Source organism: Rhinopithecus bieti, unplaced genomic scaffold (assembly GCF_001698545.2).
Source record: "Rhinopithecus bieti isolate Rb0 unplaced genomic scaffold, ASM169854v2 scaffold_2272, whole genome shotgun sequence".
Taxonomy (NCBI): domain Eukaryota; kingdom Metazoa; phylum Chordata; class Mammalia; order Primates; family Cercopithecidae; genus Rhinopithecus; species Rhinopithecus bieti.
The window spans coordinates 1841757-1862110 of record NW_016804163.1 but is presented as its reverse complement, the minus strand read 5'-3'; the positions used below and the strand labels follow the sequence as shown (position 1 = coordinate 1862110).

Genomic DNA, 20354 nt, shown 5'->3' with positions numbered 1-20354 from the left:
TAAAAAAAAAAAAAAAAAAAACCCCATCTCTTCCTTTAGTGTTTTTTGAGTTTTCAAAGAACTGCAGTGTATTCTAATTTTAAAACCATAACTTGTATTTGCAAAATTAATCACTATGGTCAACATAGGATTGAAAAGCAACTTTGTTTTAGGAGTTTCTGCTTTTGTGATAACCTAGAGTAATTTTAATTATCTCAAAGATTATTCTGAAATCCTCACATGAATTAAAATGAGAATGGATGCTACAATAGCATCTTTTGAGGGGAAAGGAGAAAGTAACAAAAACAAGCGAATATCAAAAAGGAAATAAGACGTTAAAAAGTAGAGAAATCATATACCAAATTAATGCAACACTACTTTACAGACAAAACACCACCAGGACAGGAAAGAAAAAATATTCTCAGTTAACACACATTATACCATAAAGATATTTACAAAACTATACCCTAGTATATGAAAAGTACACTGTATTATTCACATAATCTTTCCCTTTGTAATTTTCTTTATTTCCAGGGTATTTTGCTATCACATTTGGGTAAGGAAACTACTGCATCTGAATTCCAGTTTAACAATCACTTTAGTAATCTTCACCCGTCTTTGGTTTCTCATCAACTCACCAATTCAATTCACAAGAATAAGGGCAGTCGATTTGTGACAAAATAATATCTAAAATTTTTCCTTCCTTTGTCAACTCTAGTTTCTCCCTTAAACATATGGAGATAGGCAAATAGAGAGACCTGGACAGTGGCCAACACGTATTTTCCTTAGAGGTAGCATAGACAGCAGAGGTGATAATTAAGAACTCAAGTTCTGAAGATACAGGTCCTGCTTCTGAACAGACACGCAAACTCACAGCAAGCATGTAATTTATTTGTGCCCATCTGTAATCTAGGACTTCATTCTGTCAAGTATGTTCTAATTGGAGACTGTGGGTATGGAGATTGCCTTCTTCCCAGCAAAAACACAGAAACTACTTTGGAGAGATTATGTGAATAATGAATATTCTTAATGATTCCTTTCCAAATTAAGAAGACAGGGAAATATTCCAAATTAAGAAGACAGGGAAATAAAATCCCTTATTACCTTTAACTAAAACTCATTTAAATCAAAATGTATTTATACACAAATCAAATAAAGAAAATAAAGTATGCAATCAATGAGAAAACATACTGGTCGTGCTTCATAGCCTGATATTGTGGATCTCATAATCCTCAGAGAGAAAAATCCCAGCTCCACACTTAACCCGATCACATCATTTCCTTGACCTCAGTATTCACGTCAAGACAAGGGAGATCTATCACCCAACTCACAGCCTTTGGCTTCTTGACCATGAACATTAACCTTCACTTGTGACCTAATTTTAATTGATAGTAACTTCTATAAATCTTCAGCCTTAGATTTCTCTAACGGGAAACGGCAGTATAATATTTTTAAAAAGCCTCTGGGAGGCCGAGGCAGGCAGATCACGAGGTCAGGAGATTGAGACCATCCTGGCTAACACAGTGATACCCCATCTCTACTAAAACTACAAAAAATTAGCCGGGCGTAGTGGTGGGCACCTGTAGTCCCAGCTACTTGGGAGGCTGAGGCAGGAGAATGGTGTGAAGTTGGGAGGTGGAGCTTGCAGTGAGCAGAGATCGCACCACTGCACTCCAGCCTGGGTGACACAGCAAGACTCCGCCTCAAAAAATTAATTAATTAATTAAATTTAATTTAATTTAATAAAGCAAAGTGGGAGTTACAAACACATAATGTCCCTGGTTAGAATTCCAACTTTATTTATTGTCTATGTAACTCTGGATGTTTTTTTATACTTCTCTTATTCCCCTTCTGAGAATACTACTCATCTTGCAGGGCTACAGGTTGGGATTTTAAAATGAAAAAAATAGATGGAACACAATTTGAGTCTGGCACATAGAAGACTCTTAAATGCTAGATCCTTTTCCTTCCTACTCTTGATCCTGACTTCGTTAATTAGCTGCTGGACACAATGCACACATAGTATTAATAAAATTAATGTGCAGAATATTTTCTAACTGGCATTAATATTTTAAAATTGCACCTCGAAACAATTTTGTGAGGAGGAAAAAATAGTGGCAATTCAGATTAAGAAAGTAAAACAGGAAGATTCGATAACTTGTTTGAGAGAAAACAATTTTGTGAGGAAGAAAAAAATAGAGCTAATTCAGATTAAGAAACTAAAATAGGAAGATTCGGTAACCTGTTTGACAGCAAACATTGCGTAGGCGGCAGGGCTGTGATTGAAACGCGGTCTAATTGACTTTAAATTTTTTATTCTTCACTTTTTCATATTAGAGAAAAATAGTTTATATAGAAATCTGAGCTCAATTCTCTCATAAATTGAAGAGTCCATTTGCAACAAGAGTTATACCTTTGAAGTTTTACGATTTTATATGTTTATAAAACAAGATTCAGCATGAAGTCTTCTGCTTCATTTCTATTTTCTTCTTGAAATGTAACAGTTTGATGCTAGAGGTAAGTATGAATGTGAATCACGGCGAGCTTGGATACTAGGCCTAATTCTGTTTCTAACTTTGGTGTGTGAAATTACTGTCATTTCATTTCTAGTTGCCTTGTTATTTGATCTATAAAACGGGAAAGGGTGAAAGGAGTGAGAAGTTACTCAACCTCTAAAGTCCTTTTTAGCTCAAAGATACTACCTGTTTTAGTATTTACTGAATGTCACTATGTGTCTAGCAAGAAAAGGGTATAAAATATGGCAGTGGTTTACCATCAACTGAAGACATTTTGTCAAAAACAGTGAGTAAGGGGAAGGAAGAAGTTGGGAGAGAACACAACTGGTATCTAGTGGGTAGAGGTGAGGGATGCTCCTAAACATCCTGCAATGCACAGGATTCCTCCTCCCATCCAACTCCCAACAAAAACCCCATAGAATTATCTGGCCCAAAATGTCAATAGTGCAAGGCTGATAAACCTTGAAACATAGTCACTGACTTCCCCTGCACCAAAAACAAACAAACAAACAAAAAAACCCACCGTACTATCCAGCCCCAAAATGTCCATAATGCGAGGTTGAGAAGCTTTGAAACAGTCACTGACCAAACAGAGTTTATAATCTAGAAAGGTAAAATTAAATTTTAACTACAATCTATGAACAAGATGTCAGAATGTTATTGGTCAAGTGTCATTCCAAACTTACACAAGAAAGAGGGCTAAAATGTGATCTTTATCATAAAATGATGTCACACTTAGTTTGGAGAATAACAGAATTTCAGTGGTTCATAATAAAGATCAGCATGCCACTACAGGTAATTTTATGTCATATTTTAACTTCCAAATGCAAAATACTTTTAGCACTCATTTTGAAGAGGTATGTACAAAAAGAGAAGCTAAAACACCTATCTGGATTTACACTGGACATAATTTTTTATATTATTTGGTTATGGTATTAGTTAACTCTATGCATCAAGACATTTTTGGTATAATTCCAAACACAGAGCAGACTAAGTCATAACAGTTCAAATTACTTTAGTTCAAAAATTCTGTACACACAGATTTGCTGGACTGAGTCTGATGACACTTGCTTCCAACTACGGCAATGATTTAATATATGACTGAGAAATGAGTTATTATCAAAGACTCTTAGAAATTGTATAACCTTCATCACTTTAAATAGTCTCATCCCACCCCACACTAAAATCCTGTAACTATCTACCAAAATAACATTCTACACTTCGAGGTTTTCCAACCTCATTGTGCAGTGCAATCATCTGAAGTGCTGTTAAAAATACAGACTCTCGGCTGGGCGCTGCGGCTCATGCCTGTAATCCCAGTACTTTGGGAGGCCTACACAGGCAGATCACCTGAGGAGGAGGGCGGATCACCTCAAGTCAGGAGTCTGGGATCAGCCTGGCTAACACAGTGAAACCCCGTTTCTACTAAAAATACAAAAAATTAGTTCTGCGTCATGGCACATGCCTGTAATCCCAGCTACTCGAGAGGCTGAGGCAGGAGAATCACTTGAACCTGGGAGTCGGAAGCTGCAGTGAGCCGAGACTGCGCCACTGCATTCCAGCTTGGGCAACAAGAGCAACACTCTGTCTCAAAAAAAGAAAGAAAGAAAGAAAGAAAATAAAAAATACAGACTCTTAAGACCCAATTGCAAAGGTTTTCACTTTTCACCAGTAGGACTGGGGTGGGCCTTCAGAATCTGAACTGACAATAAGTACCCAGGTAATTCTATTGTAGGTCGTCTACAGACTACATGCTGAGGAACACTGATACCGTGACTGTCTGAAAAGCAACCTATGGGGCTGCAAGAGGTATCTGTGAAACAGTCAATCCTTTAGTGTTCTATAGGTGGACCTAGAATCAAAATGGCAGATGACTTGAAAATAATTCCATTTTTCACCTGTTTGATTCCAAGTTCTACTAAAATGTCTGTATTTGAGCTGCCTTGAAAAATTTAGGAAAACTTTGAAATTCACAAGGCAAAAATCTGTTTGTAACATGTGAATGGTCGTTTTTGAATACTTAACTTCTTTAATACTAGGAAGATACTACGTTTCTTCATTACACATAAAACATTCCCTTGGTGCTAATATTTAAGTGGATAATGCTTCCATCATTGACATTTAACTCTAATAATGGTCTAGAAAATAACATTAGACAATTGACTAATGTTCACAGGTTACTGTTTGTCTTTTCCCACAAGAATGTAAGTTCCATAAAAGCAGAAAATTTTATCTGTTTTGCTCAATGATGTATCACCAGTACCTGGTATATGGCAGGCATATCCTAACATGGTAAGCACATTAAGTATCTGCTAAATGAATGAATGCTAACTCTACAACTTTTCTACAAAGGGATTTTTTTTTTCTTCACTAAACTATGTTTGGATAATTCAAGTAGGATTTACAAGCAAGCCTCACTATGCAAGGTCAGGTGCAAGTAGTTGAGGGGGACAGTGGAGGTTTAGCATTCCATATCCAATGAGTAAAAAGTTGCAACCTGAGTATGAGGTCTTACTACTGCTTTTTAAAAATAGCATTTAAAACACTTTCTTCTCTAAGTGACTCAGGAAAACAATCTTGGCTATTTTTTTCCCTAATCATAGTGCCACTTAATAAATAGTAGAACACAGGGCACTTAATACTGAATAATAAACTAATGAATTAGATACAATGTAGAATTTGACAATGTAAATTGTTAATTATCACTGAAGTATTACATGAACACTTTACCACTAAGATTTTTACTGGTTCATATGCTCTGTTTTTCTCATTGACTACTTTTCTTCATATTCCCATTTTCCTTTATACATGACTCTATGATTCCACTGACCTATTCAAGTGATCACAACAATTTGCCATTTTTAAGACTTTATTGCTCTTGTTAGTTTATTCATCTTTCTCCCTTTATTATGTTGTAAGCATTTCTAGGACAAGCAGGATTTGTCTGCGTCTTTCTTTAATCTCTAGAGATTAGCACAGTGTTTGACAAATAGTTCTCGGTAAACATTGATTGAGTGAATAAATGAATAAGCGCTTCTATGAAGAAGTATGTGTATGCACATCTAATCAACATATATACATATATATATACATGGAAACAAATTACTTTCAAGAGCAACAGCAGAAAACGATAACTTCTTAGACATTGTTAAAAGTTTATTTCAAAGAAATATCAACTCAAACATATTCTCCCTCTGTCTCTAACAATTTCTGCCATTTATCTCTTCTCCTCTCAAAATTTCAACACTTCATTCGTGTGACTCAATAATTTCAGCACTAGTATCTCACCTACACTGTAGGTCCCTATTCACAAATATCAGTTAAAAGACCACAAATTCAAAATTGTTGGTAACTTAGAAACACACACAAAATTAAAACTGGTATTTTGCATATACCCAGTGGTAGCACAGTTCAGTAACTATACTAGGAACCTCACACTATTCTCTTTTCTGGTTTCCTTTACAGTACAAAGCCAATCAATCTGTTACTTCTGTGATTTTAGTACGGACTATGCCTATGAAAATTAGTTTCCATCATACTCTACTGCCACCACCCACACCACCAGGCTCCCAGCATCCAACACCAGGATATATACACAAAGCTGACTTAGATGATCTCCCCATTTCTACATACGCTTTATTTCCCATCCTAAAAGTCGCTGCCAAAAATATTTTTATCAAGTCACTGTCTTCACAAAAATGTGTATTACCGCCTACTGACAAGTGATAAAATCCAAAACACCGCCTGACCTACGAAGCTCTTAACAATCTGGCATTATCCTTTAGTGTCATATATGTGCAGCCATTGTGCTAGGGGGTTTTAAATACAAGATATTAATATGATTTCCACAACCTTGAGGATTATCACTCTCCTTCGTAGATACAGAAACTAAAATTGAGAGATGTTAAGTGCTTCCCAAAGCTACAAAATTAGGACATGGCAAAGTTGAGATTAAAACATAGCTCTATCTTGCTCCAAAGTAAAATGCTGATTTCCCAAAAAGAAATATACATTACATACTTCCACTTTCTTCAATAAATGAAAGAGAAACTACATGTATTGAATACAGATGATTTTATATCTGCTGGATCACTCAAACCTCAAAACCACCAATAAAAGAAGCATTATAATTAAGTATTTATCAATATGGAAACCAAAGATTAGGTTTGTTCAGAAACTTTCTCAGTGTTACACAGTAAAAGTAGCAGGCAGAGCAAGGATCTGGATCCAAATCTGCTTTCTGAAAGCTATGCTCTTTCCAAATTCTACAACACCTCACACTTCTCTAAATTTTCTTCATCTTTTCCCAAATCCTTTAAAACAGGTATTGGTGTAAAAGGTCAAATAAATACTTCAGGCTTTCTGGAGCATACAGTCTCTGTCACAACTATGGAATTCTGCCATGGGGGCACAAAAACAGCCATAAACAGATAACAAATGATTGTGCCTAAGTTCCAATATAACTCTGTTTATAAAAATCGGTAGGAGGAGAAATCTGGTCTACAGATCAAGGTTTGCTCACCTCCACTTCATTCTATTCTCTAGTACACACTCATTAACCTCTTTTACACTCTATTATTCGCTCTAGTATTCTTTCTAATGTGAAAACCTTCCTGATCCTCATTTGTATTTACCCTAACTCAATTCATCCTTCGACTTCCCATTTTTTTCTTTACAGTACATCTCAGGCTACTCAGAAAAAAACTGATTCTGAACTCAAGTAGCAATATCACTAATTTAACATTCATCTTTTTATAGCTGCCTCATGTAAAACTAAAGTGGGTTCAAAGGAGAAAAGATAGCTTAAACACCTGTTAAACATAAGATTAACATATACCACACACTATATGTTCAATGGCTAATTCATTTAACTCATAAAGTATACAGTCTTAAATTATTAAGATAATTGAATTTTACATGAGCAAAAAAAGTTCTTCCTCCCACCCTGAATACTGCTGCATATAATTGTTTTTGCTGTGAGAACAGTAAAATAATAAACTAAGTGAAGGCTTACTAGAATAGGAAGTAGCATCCATCTTTCCAACCTTAACTGGGGAACCAATGCTTTTCATCTCAAGGCCAACTTCATTCCAAATCGGTTCCAGCTTTTTACAATGGCCACACCATGGTGCATAAAACTTGTTTTAAAAAACAAAAAACAAACAAAAAAGATAACCATTAAAATGTGCTACAGTGAATATGAATCTTAGTATTTAAATAATCCCTTTGACTAAACCATCTAATAATGTTTTAGACATGAAGCTTAAATATAATGTTTAAAGTGGATACACAATGAAAGATCAAAACATAGAAACATAAAACTAGATACCTCAAAACGGTACTATCTTAAGTTCATTTAACTGACTACTGATGCTTATTTAAAACGGATACACAATTCACGGTAAGAATGTCTTTACTTCCAAGTAAATGTTCTGTATGAAATGTTTTACATAAAATGAATCCACAAAATAAACATATATACCATACAACATACACACCTAATTGTTAATGATAAATTTCCTCTAACAAAACTTTTAACATAGTAGGTGACTTTGCTGACTTCTATCGTAACCACTGGCAAGACAGGGGAGGTCATTAAGATGACAGTTTGGCATAGGGACAAGTCAGGTTGATTAAACTAAAGTCACAATCTTTTACTTTTCTTTAGAATTACCAGATGGTGGAGGTGATACTCAGGTCCCCCTAGTTAGGTAGTGCTACAAACTACTTGTTATATTTTCATGAAATAAGATTTTTTGACTTCATACTATGAAAATGTTCAAACATACAGAAAAGGAGAAAGAATTAAACAGTGGACCCTCTGTCAACTCTGCCATTCTTTTTCCATCTCTTTTGCTGCTATTCTACTTTTTGCTGAGGCACGTTAAATCTCAACTATCATGAGGTTTAAATATATTCCAAACTTTAAAGAAAGGGAGGTGAAAATTTAATTTTGTTCACTGTTAAGATGAAAAATATGACTTTGACTAAGTGATACTAATATACTCAATCTCTTGGAAACTATCAAGAAAACAAGAGTGAATTCTGTAATAAAATCATACCCTATATCATTAAGATATAACCCAAAAGTTGACCTCATTGTAAGACAGGGTTCCAGCTTTTCCTCTTAAAACCCTCACCCCGAAATTTCATCAAAATAGGTTCCCTTGGGAGGAACCTTAAAACTCTGAGGTTCTTTGTAATGTAAAATCTCAAATATAATAATACTTAAGAAAACAAATTGAATATATACATAAGCACTAGCTGTATACTGCCATTTTTGGGTAGAATAAAATAGAAAATAATACTTAAAATGGTAGGGGTGAGTAACTAGCATATAAAATTTACAGACTTACATCTACAAGCCAAATGTCATCATTTCGATTCTCTTTAAACCTAAAAAACAAGAAAACAAATCTTTGATTGTATGTTTGTGCCCACTTTACAACTGTATAGTATAGGCAGAGATAATACATTGATAAATATAAGGGAAAGAACCAAATTCCTTCAGTAATTTTTTACATAAAATTTTACTCAGTGACCTATCCATTAAACATCTTAAAAATAAAAGCAGAGAACTGATCAACGATAAAGTAATTAGGAAGAAAGGCTCCAACAAAAAGAATTAAAGTAGGACTTGCTAGAAACACAAATAGATGCCTAAGCTCCTTGCCCTTCTAGAACAGTTTACACCTGTGCAGAAAAGGTACCAAAGGAAGCCTGAGGCTGCTATGCTTAGGAATAACCGTTTGCAAGATTGGTCCTTGGTTGGCATCTGGGAACCTGGATTTTAGAAGCGTTCTCACCATTTCCTGGTAATGATGGCTCAGTGTTCATAAAATGCTTGTGAAAAATACTGGATTGAGGAATTCCTGTGCTGAGATCCCAGACCACTCCCCTGAGATGTGTAGTCCAGGCCGGGGTACTATACCTCACCATCAGCTGGTTAAGACTAACCTTTAACTGTCCCTTAAAATGCTCAACCACCCCTGTGGATTACAGTTTATAGCACATGAAGAGCCCATTGTATCACCCATAATTGGGCTCACTGATGTGTAGCTTGGGCCAAAATTCCAGGGTCATTATCAGATGCAGTGTTCTTAAGGTAACTGAACAGGAAACAAAGGTGGTCTTGTAGGGCCTAGACAGTGTGGCCCAAGTCATTGGAACACACAGGGATGGCTAAGCAAAACCCAGAGAAAGGTCAACTGCAATCAGCAGCCACAGGAACATCACAGACAGAATGAGAGGCCCATCATGTTCTGTCTGCTGAGAATACCGTGGCCCACTGGCTTTATGAACCTATCCCTGGACAGTATTGTTAGCCTTGACTGGGGTCTGACAAGCAAGACAGCTTTCTCATGCTGTTATGGTATCTTCTCACAACCGTTCACAGTCCACACATTCTTGCCCAATCTAGGATCCTGTCTGAATTTTCGTGAGCCATCTCTTGTGGATCCAGGAGGCAACTGGTTGCACATCTGCTTGCTCTGGAACAAGGAACAATTCATTTTCCACATTTAGCTGATGAACATAGTTTGCTCTTGGTAAAGGTCCTCTTTCTCAGCACAGGGTCCTTTCTGGTGAGCATCCACATGGGTAACAAAATGGTTATTAGGAGCAGAATCCCTTCCTCCTCCTCATGAAGAGTTGCCCCTGTCAGGACACCCTGAAGGAGGAAGTCTGTAGTGACACACCCCACAAGGCACTGAGTTTAATAAGATTATCTCCTTGTTAACAATGGTTTTTCTCAGAACCAAAAACTTTCGGTAAACAATCAGCTAGCATCCCCACGGCCCAACAGCATGACCAGCGAAGTGCCCCCACAGGACTGTCAGGATTTTTGCTCTTACAGAACAGCGCTGTATGACCACCCTCTCACTGCACCCGTCTCGTCATGCTGTCAGGTGTCCAGGTAGTCAACCAGAACAACAAGCTAAACTGAAACTAACAATCACCGCTTTATTCACTTACTGTGACAGTGCAAGTCAAGAGGTTAAAAAAAAAAAAAAAGTGGCACCAGCTCCTCAGTGTTCCATCTCTCCCCATGAAACCGCACCAGGTGAGTCAGGTGAATGTGACACAGATGGGAGAACTCATCTCATTTCCTAGGAGCACTGAACAAAATCTTCTGTCTCTTTATGGGGAGGGGGGTGAGACAGAAAAGGACTAGTAGTAGAAAAGTGCCTCAGCTGACACCCTCAATAAAGATGTTTTAGCAGAGGTGTTTGGAAAATGCCTCAGGTGAGGCCCCAATAAGGCAGCTGCCAAACAGAGGGAGTGCAGACATGCAAATGAGCGTGGCTAGCCTGGGAGGCCGAATCCTTGACTGCCACTCCCTCCAGGGACTGCAATGCACTGGTTATACACCAAGTTTGGTGTAGGGAGGGCACCTTCCCCTATGCCAGAAAAAGCCTTGCAATTGTCTATGGTCAAGCCTGAAACATCACACATGGGATTTTGGTCTGAAGGGAATCTCCTCACTTACTAATAAGCAAGGTTGATTAATGCTGTGATACTATGAAGATAAATACAGCACAGTTACCAAATTCTAGCCCGCATTCAATATAATTAAAGCAAAAAGACACAACAAATACAAGGTAAGATAATGGGGAAAAAAAAGAATATGTAAAAGTTTGCCACTGTTTTTTGATCTCGTAACTATTAATAACACTCTTTTGGGGACACCCTCATTTTGTATCTACATAAAGCTTACAACAAGTGAAAAAAAGTGAGTAATATATAAAAATTGGTTCTAATCTAAAATACCAGATTCACATGCAAATATTCAGATATCTGAGTTGGACAGTTAAAATAATACTTTACATATATATATGTATACTCACGATTCATCTAAATCTTCTACAAATCCTTTACCGACGACCATATCAAGTAAAACAACTGGAAAAAAAAAAAAAAGACAAAATGTACACAATAAATGCTGATTATTTGGCTCATACTGTATAAGCTTAGTCATCTTTGAAATGTTTTTGACCTTTTACAACCTACCAGAAAATTCATCACTGATGCATCCCAGGGTGCAAATGATGCAAAAGTAAAAGTAGTTCATCCATTTAATAAATAGTCTGTACGCAACCACATCGTGACCGGCCAAGTTCTAGGTAAGCCAATAAAGCTAATATACACAGTTTCTTTTTCCTCATTTTCACTCTCTCTCATCTTACTTCTCCTTTTACCATTCTATCTTTTTGGAATATAGATACACAGCATTCTTCTATTACTTCTTTTGCTTTAGTAGCAATTATCTCTTCAGTAAAAACTCCAAATGTCATTCAAAATATTTACCCCCAAATAGAAAGTAAGTCGAGCTGTAACTCTAATACTTATTACACGGCCGTGTCTGACACAGAGTGGACTCTAAAAGGTTAAGTGAGTGGACCCCAGTGAGAATGAGGGCACTCCGTGCTGACGGGAGGCAGCGGAGAACCGCTGACACACACTCAGGTCCTTTTCACACCGCACAATCCCGGCGGCCTGACCCTGATCTGTCCTCGACCACCCTCTCTGAGCACTGGTGGTAAAAACCCTTAAACGTAACAAGACTTAGAACCTAAAGTCAAGACAAGATCTGGTCGTTAAGGTGGGACGGCGGCATCCTTCTTGCCCATCAAAGGAGTAAGCTTTACTGAAACTTCCTACCACAATGAGAAAAACACAAAACACAAGGCAGCGCGCCCTTCCCACGTCCAGCATTGTTCCCGCACAGCGGCGGCGGAAAGACCCTCAGGTGTCCGCTCCGTCACGGCCAGGCAGGGCGGCGGGGCGGGGACGGCAGGACGCTGCCGGGGACCGGGTGGGCATTTCCGCGGGCCCCGCAGGTCTCGCTCCAGACCCGAGCCCAATCCCGGCCCCAGGACGGGGCCAGGTTCCGACCGCTGCGCGCCCATTACCTGTGGCGCAGAGTCGCAGGGCGGCCCAACTCCTCCACGCTGCCATGCTAGCCAGGGAGAGTTGCAGAAGCTGACTCTGTGCAAAAGAGGGATAAAGACACTGGGGTTCGCTGCCTGCCCGCCCGGAAAGGGAAGCAGACCCGACCCGGAGCGGAAGAAAAGCACGCGCTCAATACGGGGGCGGGACTAGCCGGCCTCCGTTAACCTCCCAGCACCCGGCCGGTCTCTGGCTATGCGCGGGAGTACGGCCCATGCGCGGGGAGGGTAGCGCCTGCGCAGTCGTGTTCCTAAGAATGCTTTGCGCCCTCGGCGCCACGCCCAGCCCAGGAGCGTGGGAACCCTGCTTAAGGGCTTTACTAGGGACAGCTGTGCTTGTTCACTGGGGCGCGTTTCTGGGAAGGTGAGTACCGGTGAAAGTTACGCTGAAGGTGAGGTAGGCTCCGACGACGCACTTGCAGGTTGAATATTGGCACATCATTTACTTGCTACTCCCGTGCAGTGAGTGCGCCTGTGGGTTTTGATGCTGGATCAAATTCCAGGAAAGAGGCGCGCATTAAGACTGTGGATTGCTGAGCTGCGCGACACTCCGTATTTTTCCAAAGCGTATTGGTAATATTCTTTCAACCTGTTTGCATAATGGGACATCTCTTCAATGCAGCAAGCTTTAATGCATTTTTGCCAAAGTAAGGATTGCCTCTTTAAAAACTTTCTCTTGAAACTTGAGAACATGAAGTTAAGCGTAGGATATTTTTTGATGACTCTTTTCTTATTATTTTGGGACCAAATAAATAGTATGAAATGTTTATATTGCTACCTGTTTTTTCTTCTACACGACAATGATTTGTAAAAACCATATACTTTCATGAGACGGTTACTGCAGCAGTCACTACTTCCGAATTAGATGATATTTTTATGGGACATAAGGTACCAGAGAATTTAGATCAAACCAAATTTTGAAAACCTATGACAGCAGAAGGGGGATATGATGTCAGCCGGTTCACCTTAGGTTCAAAATTCCAACAGGCAGAAATGTTATAAAACGTTGTTATTCCTAGTGACTAGAAGATTAAATTACACTGTAATTGAGAACAAGCCCTAAATATCACCCCCTTTGTGCATACAGCATGCACAAACGCAAGCTCTCTGAAGATTCAATTTTCTTTTCTTTCTCTTTTATTTTCTTTCTTTTTTCTTTTTTTCTTTTTTTGAAAAAAAGTAGACTAAAACGTAAGGGGACTGTGGAAGTGATGGTAATGTTCTCGCGGTGGTGGAACAGCTTTATAATAGTATCATCGCCTCGATACTCTTATACAGAAGCTTTTCTACTTTCTTGGCAAGGTCTCTGAATGACCCATGTTCAATTTTTTTTTCATTCTCATGTATTTCAAAGTTTTCTGTCTTCCACATCATGCAAAATAAAATAATTTCTTTTTATATTTGTGTTACAGTTTAAGTTCACATGTGGAGAACAACGAAAACAGGTTGACCTAGATCTATGCTCTTCAGTAGTGTAGCCATTAACCACATGTCACTACTGAGCTTTTGAAATGTGCCTAGTGTGATGAAGTAACTGAATATTTCATTTTAATCTCAGTAAACTCAAAAACTGGCACTTGATTCAGCTATTGGAAAGTGTTTTTTAATATGGTTGGAACAACTGAGGTATGTGAATCTACTTTTTCAACTGTAAACTTTATGAAATCTAAATACTGATCAAGTCCCAGGCGTCGGTGGCTCATGCCTGTTATCCCAGTACTTTGGGAGGCTGAGGCAGGAGGATTGCTTGAGGTGAGGAGACTGAGACCAGCCTGGTCAACACAGTGAGACCCCATCTGTATAAAAAATTAGCCAGATGTGGCCTGGCGCGGTGACTCACGGCTGTAATCCCAGCACTTTGGGAGTCTGAGGCGAGTGGATCACTAGGTCAAGAGATTATGACCATCCTGGCTAACACAGTGAAACCCCGTCTCTACTAAGAATACAGAGAATTAGCCAGGCGTGGTGGCAGGCGCCTGTTGTCCCAACTACTTGGGAGGCTGAGACAGAAGAATGCATGAACCCAGGAGACCGAACTTGCAGTGAGCCGAGATTGCACCACTGCACTCCAGCCTGGGCGGCAGAGGGAGACTGTTTCCAAAAAAAAATATTAGCTGGATGTGGTGGCATGCACCTGTGGCCCCAGCTACTCCAGAGACTGAGGTGGGAGGATAAGTTGGGCCAGGGAAGTTGAGGTTGCAGTGAGCTGGGATCCTGCCACTGCGTTCCAGCCTGGCAACAGGGCAAGACCATGTCTCTATAAAATAAATATCAATTAAGTATTTCTGATGAAATTAGAGGTTGTAACGAGATATACTATAAATGTAAAATATACACTGGATCACTGGATTGGGAAGACAATATAAAACTGTAAAATGTCTCAATATTTTTGTACCGATAATGTTATAATGATTATAGCTTAGATATAGTGAGTTAATTAAATTATTAAAATTAATCTCACCTGTTTTTATTTTTTAGTTTAGCTACTAGAAGATTTATAATTACATATGTGGTTTTGCATTATATTTCCGTTGCACATTACTGATCTAGGCAACGTGAAAATGATCAAAATAATGCATTAATCTGAAAATGATTTAATAAACCAATAAACTTTTTAGGCTTTTTGTTCAGAGAACATGCTAAATTTCCACATGCTAAAACATATTCCGTGGTAAAAATTTTATGTGTTTTTTTCTGCTTATCTACCTCAAGTGGTGATAATTTTTTTTGAGATTTAAAAGATTCTACTATTTTGACAATATTTTTAAAAAGACTTTCAGATAAGCTACACTTGTACAGGTATATATATATGTGTGTGTGTGTGTGTGTGTGTATATATATATATATATATACCTTGTGTATTTTGCATACATATTGCTGTAGTCTAAATGTGTAACCCAAATTTCATATATTGAAACTTAATTGCCAATATGATAACATTAAGAAGTGGGGCCATTTGGGCATGATTTAATCATGAGGTGGGACCCTCATGAATGTGATTAGAGACCTTATAAAAGAGATTGAAGGGATTATCTTAGACCCCTTTTCTCTTCAACCTTAAGCCATGTGAAAACACAACAAGAAGGTACCGTCCTGGAAGCAGAGAGCAAACCCTTATCAGACACCAAACCCTGCTGACTCCTTTATGTGCAGCCTCCAGAACTTTAAGAAATAAATTGTTATTATTTATAAATTACCGAGTCTGTATTTTTTTTTTTTTTTTTTTGTTATAGAGCACCAACACGCTAAGACACATGTCCTCACCAAAAGTCATATACAAGAATGTCTTGTCTATAGCAGGACAGTTTGTATTGTGAAAAGCTAAACAACTCGAGTGTCTAATAGTAGAATCGATAAATTGTGCTGTAATCCTACAGTAATGTACTATATAGCAACGAGAATGAATGAACTTTCGTATGGAGAACTACGTGGTCGCAAATCATAAACTAAATGTTGAACAGAAGAAACCAGAAACTATAGAAAGGTACTATATGATTTTATTTACATAAGCTCAAAAGCAGGCAAATTAATTGTGTTAAAAGTTGAGGTACAGGTAAATATCATGTTTCTTGATCTGGGTGCTGCTTACAATGATACGTTCACATTGCAAACATGCATTGAGCTGTACCTTTAGCGTTTTTGTACTTTTCTGTGTTTGGGTGCTAATAAAAGCTTAAAAATAAGAATACATACATAAAGCTACTTACATTTATGTTTTTTAATGGAGAGATATTATATAGTGTTAACAGTGCTTCTCAAATTTTAAGCATCAGTTGCCTGGAGAGCTTGATTTAATGTAGACTCTAATCAGTCCCTAGAGAATCTGACCCAGTGGGGCCCATCAATTTACATTTCTCAAGAGTTCCCAGGTGATGCTGTTGTTTCTGTCCTGCATATCTCATTTAGTGGTGTTGAGGGAAAATAATTTCAGAAAATACCATTTCTTTTTAAATCACTTTGTGTAAAATATGCTTTAAGGAATGATGGGAGAAAAATCTGTTGTACATTGATTATAATCTTTATTTATTCAGTATACTAATTACATTAAAAATACTGGGACCATAAGAAGAGCATAAATATAGGCAGCAAAACTTAAAGAGATATAGAACAACTTTATGAAAATATATCTGAAAACTTAAAGTCAATATTATTTAAAAAACAAAAGTGGTTCAAAAACTAAAAAGACTTAATAATTAGCAATTAAAGGAATTGAATCAGAAGCTTAAAATTATATCGTTAAAAAATGAGACCCGATTGATTTTAAAATATGTACTACCAATCTTTGTGAAAACAAAAATTAATCTGTATTAGGATTCTCCAGAGAAAGAAAACCAAAGGAAGCTTTATTATGTGAATTGGCTTATGCAACTATGAAGATCAAGAAGTCCTATAATCTTCCGTTGGCAAGCTGGAGAACCAGAAAGCCACTCCAAGTGTTTAATTCAGTCCAAGTGTGAAAACCTGATAATGAGGGGTCCAAAGGCCTGAGAACCACAAGTTAGTGATGTAAGTCCTGATCTGAGTCCCAAAGCCCAAGAACCAGGAATAGTGATGTCCAAGGGCAAGAAAAGGTGATGTCTCAGCTCAAACCCAGAGAGTGAATTCACCCTCCCTCCATCTTTTTGTTCTGTTCAGGCTTTCAATGAACTGAATGATGCCCACCCAAACTGGGGAGGCCATCTGCATTACTCAGTTACTCATTCAAATGCTAACTTTTCCTGAAAACATCCTCATAGACATGCCTAGAAATAATGTTTTACTAGCTATGTGGGCATCTCTTAGCCCAGTCAAGTTGAAACATAGCATTAATCACACGGTTGTTACAAACACGTCCAGACAATCAAAAAATAGGGAACATTCACCAATTTTTTCAGAGTCTAGTATAAACTTGGTACCCAAACCAGAGGAGTCATGTGAGAATGGAAAACAAACAGGCCCATTTCACTTGTGAACAAAAATTGAAAAGTTCCCAATAAAATATCAAACCAAATCTAGCAGTTCACTGAAAAAGATAATAATCATGACCAAATTATTATTAATTTTTTTGATCCAGAAATGCAAGCCTTGGTTTAACTTGGGAAAAAAGTTTTAATGAAATTTGTTACACATAAGAGATAAATAGCATATGATTATTTAAATAAGCACAGTAAAGTGAATTTATATATTTCAACCTCTCATCAGTAGTAAATTAGGAATAGGAAGACAATTCTATGACATGTTGTGCTGTAAAGGTTGATATCCACCAGTTCCAGAATTATCCTGAGATGTTTTGCTAAATTTCTTGCATAACACTAACCACGGGTCAATCACCAAAATGTGCTGATTAATAATGATGCTTTCGTAACCATGGAATTTTCAGGTGGTTTTTACCTATTTGTTACATTGTTTATTAATGTGAGATTGATTTGCATTTGGTCTTAGTGAAATCTCCAGAGGGTTCTAAGATTGAGGCTGATTTTGTAGCAGTAATATACATACATGGCCAGGAAAACATTTAAAAACTCAGGTGAGACTCCACCTTGTGTTCCTTCATTTTAAAGGGTTCTATGCACATGCACGTGGTTCCTGATCCAAGAGAGAATGTGCACTTATGACCCTTAGAGAAAGAAGAAGCTAGAAGCTTTCACGTGGAATCTTTTTCCAGACTCCTTGCTGGGAGGAGGACTTTGATCCATATCCTTATTTCAACACTGTTGTTACATTGTATCCCTTTCCTGCATAGATTTGTAAGCATTGTTACATGAAGCCCTGTGAGTCTTTTTTAGCAAGTGAATTCTGTTTTTGTACAGTTGATGTTAGAAGTGGGATTGCTTAGAAGACTCCTGACTCAGCTGGGCATAGTAGCTCACACCTGTAGTCTCAGCACATTGGAAAGGCTAGGCAGGAGGGTGGCTTGAGGTCAGGAGTTCAAGATCAGCCTGGGCAAACTAGCGAGCCCCTGTCTCTACAATAATTTAAAAAGTAGCCAGGCATGTTTGTCTGTCTACCTGTAATCCCAGTTGCTTTGGAGGATGAGGATTGATAAGAGGCCAAGAATTTGAGGCTACAGTGAACTATGGTCACACCTCTGCCCTCCAGCCTGTGGGACAGACAGACACAGACTTTTAAATAGAAGACTCCCAGAGACCGAGAGATTGCTGTCTTTCTGCAGAAAGTTCCTACTCTCTCAGAACTCATGATTAGTCATTCATTAATAGCAACAATAATTATTGGGCATCTACTTAAACAGCATTTATTGGAGTATAATATATGCACAAACAAGAACACATATCATTAGGGTACAAGTTAATGAATTTTTACAAAATGAGCATGCCCATGTAACTATTTCTTGTGATGATTCAGAAACAGATCATTGAAGCATCTACAAAACCACCCTTGTCCCTACAACCCTTGTCCCTTTCCAGTGCTGCTTTCCACCCTTCCCCTTTACTACCTCTACCACGAGAACCACTCTGCTGACTTCTGACAGGTCAGATTAGTTTTGAACTTGATATCAATGGAATCATACAGGACGTACTCTTCTTTCATTCAACATGAAGCTTGTGAGCTTCATCCAGAAAAAACTAGTATAAACTTGGTACCCAAACCAGAGGAGTCGTGAGAAAAAAAATAAGATTCCTTCCTCATTCTTTTCCAAAAATGTGACTTAAGCATTATTTAGAAATAGAAAGGGAAGAATCTAATAAACAGGATGAAAATATCCTATTGATATAGAGGTGGTTGCCAAGCTATGCTTGGTTGGAAGTAGCATAGTGTTTGATATTAGTTACTGATAATAAGACTTTCTGTTGCAATCTGGAAATTACAGAAACTGAATTCCAGAAGCTAGCAAAATTGGAAGAGAAAAGCAAACTGAAGGCAAGCTGACTAAAATTCCAGTGCCTACTTGTTGCTTTCAGCATTAGCAAAAGTGAAAGGAAGTTCTGAAGTTGGGTTTCATCCTCTCTGGCTGTCAAAGAAACCTCAACCATAGGAACTTGGACAGTATAACTTCTGGTGAGCCAACTAAGCCTGAGGTTATAACCTACTACAACGAATAAGATAATTCAAGTGGGGGCAAGTAGATGACACAAGGGAGGAAACAACTGAAGTAAGGGATCGTTCTGTGAAGTAAGAGAGGTATTTTGTACAGGGTTATAAGCCTTACCCTGATGAAACTTTGTTCCAATGGCTTCTGAGAATTTTAGATCCATAGCATTGTCTCTGGCTTTGAACACTGTTGAGGGAGGGGGATGTTTGCACTCATCCTGCATCCTTTTTTGGCTGCTATCTTTGTGGGGATTGTTCAAGGATAAATCCATCCTGACTGGAATGTAGTAAAGAGAGGACAGTCATTCCCAGAGAAGAGCAATTTCCCCACTCTTCCCTTGTCATTAAATGGTCGACTGAAGCTGCAGAAATGCTGATGATACAGACATTACTCGCCTGACCATATGACAATGAAACAAGCTCCATCTGGGATGCGCCTCTTCCAGCTTATAAGTGCTGCTATTATAAAAGACAGCCCACCACCATGAATACCATACGTGATTATGCTTTGGGGACCTAAAAAGGATATAAAAGAGACAACTTTGGATTTTTATTCCCAACTTCTTCCTATCAGACTTCAAGATAATATTATACAAAGGGTAGGATTTTACAAAAGAAAGTAAATTTAAAAAAAGGAAAGGTCAAGAATTCTTTAGATGTTTAAGAATTAGAAGTCTTTAGATGTTTCATCTAAATTGACATGAAAAAGGAACAAATGGGCAGAGTACCCACCAGATCTTTGATGAAATTTTTCAGGAAGTGAGAGAAATACAAATTGCTTCTTCTCAAACTTCCCAAGATATTAAAATACCAAAGCAGATATACTTGGCTTGTCTAAGATTAGGGGAATTTCAGATAGAGAAAGGTTGTCATTAGTCTCTAG

The 20354-nt window shown here is 38.0% G+C and overlaps 2 protein-coding genes across 5 annotated transcripts in view; one reads left to right on the top strand and one right to left on the bottom strand.

Annotated features, from left to right (window-relative positions):
* TMX3 (thioredoxin related transmembrane protein 3) overlaps window positions 1–12776 on the bottom strand; it is a 45328-nt gene extending 32552 nt beyond the window's left edge. For 2 of the 4 annotated variants that reach the window (XM_017867086.1, XM_017867085.1), the window contains exons 1-4: window positions 12407–12746; window positions 11342–11396; window positions 8852–8891; window positions 7510–7633 (exon numbers count right to left, since the gene is read on the bottom strand). In XM_017867086.1, the coding sequence (XP_017722575.1) occupies window positions 7510–7633; window positions 8852–8891; window positions 11342–11396; window positions 12407–12452 (265 nt within the window). In that variant the 5' untranslated portion in view covers window positions 12453–12746. Of the gene's footprint in view, window positions 1–7509; window positions 7634–8851; window positions 8892–11341; window positions 11397–11504; window positions 11519–12406 lie in introns of all 4 variants that reach the window. The other 2 variants (XM_017867084.1, XM_017867083.1) reach the window with 2 other exon arrangements.
* CCDC102B (coiled-coil domain containing 102B) overlaps window positions 12732–20354 on the top strand; it is a 355558-nt gene continuing 347935 nt past the window's right edge. Inside the window, exons 1-2 of the mRNA XM_017867082.1 lie at window positions 12732–12839; window positions 14001–14068. The gene's annotated coding sequence lies outside the window, so the exon portion shown is untranslated. The remainder of the gene's footprint in view (window positions 12840–14000; window positions 14069–20354) is intronic.